Here is an 8,564-nt window from a genome sequence, read left to right on the forward strand (position 1 = left end):
CTTAGTAAACTAAGAACTATATTTCCAAGGTCTTGATAAACTCGGAACTAAATTTCCAAGCTCTTAATAAACTCAGAACTATAGTTCCAAGCTCTTAATAAACTCAGAACTATAGTTCCAAGTTCCAGTTTGACAAATAAATGAGGGAAGATTTTCTGTTTTCAGAATGTACTTTCTCTGTTTTCTCTTGATAGACAGAACACTCACCTGTGGACGAGAGAGCTCCTCTTCTGTATTAATAGAGAAGGTTTCCCTATCTCTGCCTGTTAGCATCCAATTTTAAACTTCCATTAGTGGTTTTTTTTCATTGCATGTTGATGTGACTTGACGAGACTAAAACGACTCACTATAGCAGCACATGTACGTTTGTAGGTCACCTGGACTGAAATGTCAGATCTGTGCATCGTCTCTGTTCTACAATATTCATTCAAAACTCAACATAGTAAACAAAAATTTTAATTTATAGCCATTTGAATATATGTTCCAGATAATTTTTTTTAATTTCATTCATCTAATTTAGCCAAATTTAACCCCTTCACCACTAGATGGTTTATGTATAAAGTGTTCACGATTCCATGCATACTTTTGTCTGATATAGCAATGATGAATAGGCCAGAAAGAAGATATATACATTATTCAGATACAGAATTTTTGTCAAAAGGTTGTAATTTCCTTTCATTTCTAAACTGACTTCCTCCTATCTTCATTCAACCTGTTCAGACTGGTCCAGTACAGCCACCCAAGTCATTGATTAAAAAGTAATCTACACACTGTATTACGAGTGTATCACACAAATACCCAAATGGAACTTTAAAGATTATAACTTTCATAAGCATTAGGCATCAGAAAATAAAGTTTATAGGGTGCAAGAACAAAGAATCTGATTTAGTGTACGTATAATGTACATGTATTGCTTTAGATAATGAAGTTTGTATTTTAATATTGTATGGTGAAAAGAGGGAATTCACAATTAGAAAAATATATCTGTAACAGTTGTGATTATTTAATATTCTTCACCATTGCCGTGGTTTTGAAATTCACATTTGCATGCAGTGTATTTTTTTATATTTTTTTTTACCTCGGAATTTAATATACTAGAAAATCCTGTGTTTAATCTGTGTTAGTTTCTGCATGTGTTACCTAACTTACAACATTTAAGACATTCATGAATATCAGCTTACGATTTATGTAATAAAAACATAAGTTTTCAATATCAGCTTACGATTTATGTAATAAAAACATAAGTTTCAATATCAGCTTACGATTTATGTAATAAAAACATAAGTTTCAATATCAGCTTACAATTTATGTAATTAAAACATAAGTTTCAATATCAGCTTACGATTTATGTAATAAAAACATAAGTTTCAATATCAGCTTACGATTTATGTAATAAAAACATAAGAGTTCAATATCAGCTTACGATTTATGTAATAAAAACATAAGTTTCAATATCAGCTTACAATTTATGTAATAAAAACATAAGTTTCAATATCAGCTTACGATTTATGTAATTAAAACATAAGAGTTCAATATCAGCTTACGATTTATGTAATAAAAACATAAGTTTCAATATCAGCTTACGATTTATGTAATAAAAACAAGTTTCAATATCAGCTTACGATTTATGTAATAAAAACATAAGAGTTCAATATCAGCTTACAATTTATTAATAAAAACATATTAAGAGATCAATATCAGCTTACAATTTATGTAATAAAAACGTAAGTGTTCAATATCAGCTTACAATTTAAGTAATAAAAACATAAGTTTCAATATCAGCTTACGATTTATGTAATAAAAACATAAGAGTTCAATATCAGCTTAAGATTTATGTAATAAAAACATAAGTTTCAATATCAGCTTACAATTTATGTAACAAAAACATAAGTTTCAATATCAGCTTACGATTTATGTAATTAAAACATAAGAGTTCAATATCAGCTTACGATTTATGTAATAAAAACATAAGTTTCAATAGCAGCTTACGATTTATGTAATAAAAACATAAGTTTCAATATCAGCTTACGATTTATGTAATAAAAACATAAGAGTTCAATATCAGCTTACAATTTATTAATAAAAACATATTAAGAGATCAATATCAGCTTACAATTTATGTAATAAAAACATAAGTGTTCAATATCAGCTTACAATTTATGTAATAAAAACATAAGAGTTCAATATCAGCTTACAATTTATGTAATAAAAACATAAGTGTTCAATATCAGCTTACAATTTACGTAATAAAAACATAAGAGTTCAATATCAGCTCACAATTTACGTAATAAAAACAAGAGTTCAATATCAGCTTACAATTTACATGATAAAATTAATCATACAGTGTTCAATATCAGCTCACAATTTACGTAATAAAAACATTAGAGTTCAATATCAGCTTACAATTTATGTAATAAAAACATAAGTATTCAATATCAGCTTACAATTTATGTAATAAAAACGTGTTCAATATCAGCTCACAATTTACGTAATAAAAACATAAGAGTTCAATATCAGCTCACAATTTACGTAATAAAAACAAGAGTTCAATATCAGCTTACAATTTATGTAATAAAAACATAAGAGTTCAATATCAGCTTACAATTTACATAATGAAGACAATAAGAGGCCAATATCAATTTACATGATTAAAACATAAGAGGCCAATATAAAGAAAGGAAAGGCATTATCCTCTCTTCACTCATTGTGAGGATATACTTTTATCTATTTGTGATGAGAAATAAACTATTGATAGATTTATGATTAATTTTACACTCTCTTGTAACTGACAGGGATTTCTGTACACAGTCGTCATGACTTCCTTTCCATTTATATACAGTGCATTATTAGCTGAAGCTCAGAATCTGTTGTACAGTATTTTAAATCTACATGGAGAGACACTGCATATGTGTAGAGTCAGGTAACCCGTTAATGTGCTCGGGCCTAGGGGACCCCACTTCCTGTGTAAATTGGTCCCACTTCCTGTGTAAATTGGTTCACATGTTCGACTGATTACACAGATAACCTGTTAATGTGTCTCCGGGGGACCCCTTTTCCTGCTTAAAGTGGTTCACATGTTCCGACTGCATGATTATACAGATTAATTGTCTCGTTGAGAATTGTGATGCACCAAATCAAAACAGGGCTGTATCCTAAATTTCTTTTCATAAACACATGACAGTCACTGTTAATAATTGTTTCATCATAGTTAGTTAGATGCTTAGCATAGGCAAAAAATCATGTCAGATTTCAATTCTAATATATAATGGATAAGGAAACTTTATTTCTTCAAACTATGAAAGATATTCAACTTCACTTATATTTCCAGTATTACTAAGTCTTGGATTTAATATACATGTATTCTATATGATTAATTATACTGCAATTTACCGAATAGCGGGTTTTTTTCGTGGGTCTAAAATTTGGCAATTTGTTGGCTCAAAAGTATGCTGATAATTTAAGCGTAATGAATTTTGGCAGACAAGGAAGTGTTAGATGTATCTCCTTATAATTACAACTACTGAAGTCGCAATTGGGTGTATATTTGGCGAGTGAAATTTTGGCGGAAAGCTATCTAACCGTTAAAATGAGCCAAATTTATCACCCTGCAGAATAAACCTGCGATATGTTACTTATTTACTTGAGACATACAAGCGCTGTGTGTAATATGAATTATGTTTACTTAGTAAATAGGGCCAATGTTACGATTTTCACATGAATGCTGTAAGAATTGGATAATAATTATATTTAGTGCTGCGTCATAGCTGAATGTTTACTCATTACTATTAAGTTAATAACGAGGATAGATTTTCTATAGGTTTTCTATAACCCCATGGGCTACAATCTGCTCATTTCATTCTCTTGAGAGAGTGGATTGCAGTCCTTGACTTATTAAGTATGAATTGTACTTTTCTGGTATTTCACTAGTACAGTGTATCTTACTATTATTTGAAAGTATCATTTAATGTCGCGTCCTTTGTTTTCAGTGTGTCTCCTGCCTGAAGCCCAGAGAAATTCCATATTGTCTTCCTGAAAGTGTGTCTGGCACCATTCTGGACTTACAGCCAGATTTTCCTGACTTTGGTACAACTTCAGACACAACAGTTACCAATGAAAATACACAGGATCAGAACTACAGATGAATGAAGTGTTGATTATGTAAAAACAAGCCCTCCAGATTTATTTTATATACATGTATTTATATATCACAAAAGGGCAACATCACTTCATTCCAACGTTAACCTTAACTATGTTTCTGTCAGATGTGCAAGGCCAGCGGAGCACCCAAATAGTTCACTGACCTAAATTCTTATGAAATTTTTTGAAGATATTGAAGGAAGTTCGCACACAGTATTAGGTTGTTGTTGCACAAAGCATGTGTTTACATGAAATGTTCCGTGTCAATGTCAGATTCAATGCAGATACTTAGTGCAGATGTGTATACATGAAATGTTCCGTGTCAGTGTCAGATTGAATACAGATACTTAGTACAGATGTGTCTTTATCCAAGGTTTTCTGATTGTTTAACATATATTTTGATATTTTTTTCCTATTGATGCTTAATAGAGACTTATACCCGGGCTTTGTTTACTGAGCCGTCAAAGCCCACACTGTAAATGCCCAGGGACTACTTTAATTCGATTCTGATTTCACGTCTGCTTACAAAACTTGATGATTGTGATGTCATGATAATGACCAGTGTCTGTTCATAAATAATGTTTTACCAAGTCAAAGAAATCAGATCTGATGTGTGTTAGCGCATTATTTTTAGATGAAGTTTTTATATGCCCGTCTTAAGACGGGACGTATTATGGTATGGCGTTCATGTCCGTCCGTCTGTTAGCTTTTTCGTGTCCGACCCGTAACTTAAATACTACAAGGCCTAGAATCATCAAACTTTGTCTGTAGATACATCTTGGGTAGAAGGTGTGTCACACATTAAAACTAGGTCACTGTGACTTTTCATTAAGAAGATACGGCCATATATGGCAAAAACTTGTCCGGCTCATAACTTGAAAACTATTAGACCTAGAATCACCAAAATTGGTCAACTAATGCATCTTAGGTAGAAGGTGTGCCGCATCCTACTTTAAGGTCACTGTGACATTTAATTAAGGTGATATAAAAAAAAAATGTTTTAATGGGTACAATCTATACTGTTAACAATATGTGACGGGCGTATCATGTGCCGTGGCAGTGAACTTTATTATTGTTGATTCCTTAAAGAGGAAGTCGCAGTTGCACCTTAAGTTAATAGTTATAATGTATCGTGTAATACAGTTGATTAAGAATCTCTATGTTATGTTATAACGTGATGTGAATTATCATATGTCGATTAAGGTAGATCCACCCTCATGGGATTTAACAAAATTAAAGGTTCAAAATAAAAAGTTGTCTTGATTTCCACCTGATTAATATAGGTTAATTTAATCAATAACTGATGAAAATATGTACATTGTATGTTCACTTGCCAGAGTTTTAAAGATGTCAGGCATATATTTCTGATGTTGATGTAAACAAAAGTTTATATCAATTAACATCAGAAAAACTGCACATTTTCATTAAATACAGCATAATGAAATTATATAAAAACTGGTTAAAATCACAAAATTTTAATTTCATCAGTTTCATAAAACTGCTTCTTTATAGATATATATGAATTAATTGTGGATATCAAGGAAATCATTGTATAATAAACCATATACAATAGAGGTATACCAGCATAGGAGTTATTGCCCTTGACAACATTTTTTTAACACTATGGATCATTGATTATATCTATAGAAAATATTAAAATTTTCATTATCAAATTGTTTATCAGATATTTTATAAAACCAAGTGAATAAAATTGCTCCTGAAGATATATTTCTATCATGCACAAATTGAAGTGAAATAAAGATTTTGCAAAAATCCATGACGTCACATGAGGGTGGAATTACTTTGATACTAAATATATTTTATTAGTATTTATACATTCCATATATTTATATACTGTTATGGACTTTGATGATAATGGTGCTCTGGCAATGTTATGATAACTACACATGACTTTGTAATGGACATGTATTATCTACAGGAATTCTATCAAATAGCTTACATGGGCATTCTTTGACGGCATATCATTTTGCGATAATGCATCAAATGTTTTATTTTTTACGCCAATTTTGCTGATAATATTGCAACAATGTGCAAACAAGACTAGTTGAATTATGCGTATTTATCTGTACATCATTGCATTATAAATATTATTAGCACATTGGATGTAAATCAAGAAGTCCTCCCGACTTTTTGCTCACCTGAGTATTGGTTAAAAGTATTGGCTACAAAATCTGTAATTTTCCTGTTCTGCATATCTAAGCTAAATTTTATTATTTAGCAAGGTAGAGCCTTTTACTTTATCTAAACTAATTAGGTGTCAGTAAAATGATAGAAGAAGCTTATTAAATGTAAAGGTCAGCAACAATATATGACCATATTGACCCCCCCCCCCACCTCTACTTAATTAAATCTTTACCCCTGGGGTTGTGAAATTTAACAGTTTTGGTACATCCCTTTCTGCTTTTCTGAATGCATTGTTAGTTTTTATATACAGATTGATTGTATGATTTGTTTAATGTTCCACTCAAAAATATACTGTATACAATTATATTCTTCTACACATGTAGACGGTTTTGCCCCGTTTTAAATTCGCCCGGACATAGTGGTGTTAAAAGAGAGATAGGAGAAAAAAGGGTGAAAATAACATGGGGCAAATATTTTCGCATGTACAGTATTAGCAGCAAAATTAAAGAAGTCTTTCAAATGATAAAAGCATTCAATCATGCACTTACGAACAGTTTTGCCCAGAGCCACCAAAACCCCTACCCCTGGGATCATGAAAATTTACTATATTGGTAAAGAACTACTTGATCCTTCGAAATATATATTTATTATCAATGGCATTGAAGAAATGAAGATGTTATTCAAATCTTGAAATTTACACATATTTAAAGACACTATAAGCTATGCAAGTTTGGCTCTGCCCTGGAGTCAGAACCTCTATCTGGAATTTACGACTTTGGTAGAGGCCTTCCTGCTCTACATGACAGTGCATTTAGTTTTGCTTGCAGATGTGCAGTTGTAGAGGAGATTTTTGAAAATTGGTCAATTTTTGTTATGTCCCTTAAAGGCCCCCAGGGAATATGTAGGAGTCCTAAAATTTACGTCTCATTTGTAGAAAAGATGCTCCATATCAAATTGGAAAGTTAATTATCAAGGAGTTTTAATTGAAATGCTCACATGTTTAAATGCACGGTGACAGACCCAGACCAATAGCAATAATTCACCTATTTAAGTGACTCAGAAAAAAAAAACCTCGACAATATTGTAAAACTTAACTACATCAAATCTATTTATTAGTGTTGTAATATTCTATTTCTTAGAACTATGCATGTGTGTGTCATCTGAATGGAACAGCCAGGGAAGCTGGATTGTGATTGGTTGCATTGATATCTGACATCAATGTTACTGTTTAGTGTGGCATTTTGATGTCATTAAGAGTTATTGTCAAATAACATTTGTTAAAAATTTTCATTGCAAAATGATGTTAAGAGTGTAAACATTTTTATGAAGCGCTAACCAGAAGTTATAGATTATCTTTTAAACATGTGTATATTGTACGATGTACAGTACAATCAATTTTAGTGCAATACGAGTCGGTTACAGTGTGTGTACATGTATACCATTCCTCACAGTCCAACAGATTACCATGTAGTAGATCAAATTGGACTCGGAGAGTTAAATTTTGTTACACATTTTTCATAGAGTTTTATCTTTTTAATTTTTTTTTTCATTTGCCTTTTTTGATTGAAGATTTTCTGCTGTCATAAAGGAAATGTACAATCATGTATTGTTTTAGTCTGATCCCCCCCCCCCCCCCCCCCCCCTAAAACCCAAAAAACGAAACAAAGAGCATTTGATAGGGAGAAAAATTCCATCAATAGAAAGTATTCTTTATGACCTACACCAACCAATTGTAATTGATACATGTTGATATCCTAGCTAGGTAATTGTGACGTCAGCTGGTTTATTCACATTTCGCGGTGGATGTATTCATCGGAGCTTAAGATGTAATATGTATAAGTATAAAAGAGATGATTATTAACGTGGAGGTTTATGGTTCTTGGGGTTTATATATAATTGTATTAACTTGCGCTGTTATTTCTTTGGTACTGTGTATGGTGAATTGTCTCATGATAATACTCTCATTTAATATTCAACTTTCCTGTAAGGATCTCAGAACTATATTCAGCAGTTACGTGTTATCAATAAAGAAACCAAAAACATCATGTTCTGTAATGTTTTCAAAATTTCGTGTATGGATATATACATGTACATACAAGAACGAAAGGCAAAATTATGTCTCGTTTCTTAGCATAAGCAATTTTTTCACTAGTTTTACTACATGTATAATCATACTACGTATCTTGTATCCGTGATTCAGCCAAGTTATGAAATGTGCAGTATAATTATACCGTGGTTCATCCAAGTTATTCTGTGGGTATTCGGGTTAGTATAGGCCTCAG

General features: G+C 31.6%; 1 protein-coding gene across 3 annotated transcripts in view; it reads left to right on the forward strand.

The window, feature by feature from the left end:
- The window catches only part of LOC125665696 (natural resistance-associated macrophage protein 2-like), a 29,145-nt gene extending 20,818 nt beyond the window's left edge, over positions 1 to 8,327 (forward strand). Inside the window, exons 15-16 of one of the 3 annotated variants that reach the window (XM_048898477.2) lie at positions 195 to 265; positions 3,987 to 4,114. In XM_048898477.2, coding sequence (XP_048754434.1) covers positions 195 to 239 — 45 coding nt within the window. In that variant the 3' untranslated portion in view covers positions 240 to 265; positions 3,987 to 4,114. Of the gene's footprint in view, positions 1 to 194; positions 266 to 3,986 lie in introns of all 3 variants that reach the window. The other 2 variants (XM_056152406.1, XM_048898467.2) reach the window with 2 other exon arrangements.
- Positions 8,328 to 8,564: the final 237 nt, after the last annotated feature.

The sequence above is a fragment of the Ostrea edulis genome, chromosome 10, assembly GCF_947568905.1.
Source record: "Ostrea edulis chromosome 10, xbOstEdul1.1, whole genome shotgun sequence".
In the NCBI taxonomy this organism is placed as follows: Eukaryota; Metazoa; Mollusca; class Bivalvia; order Ostreida; family Ostreidae; genus Ostrea; species Ostrea edulis.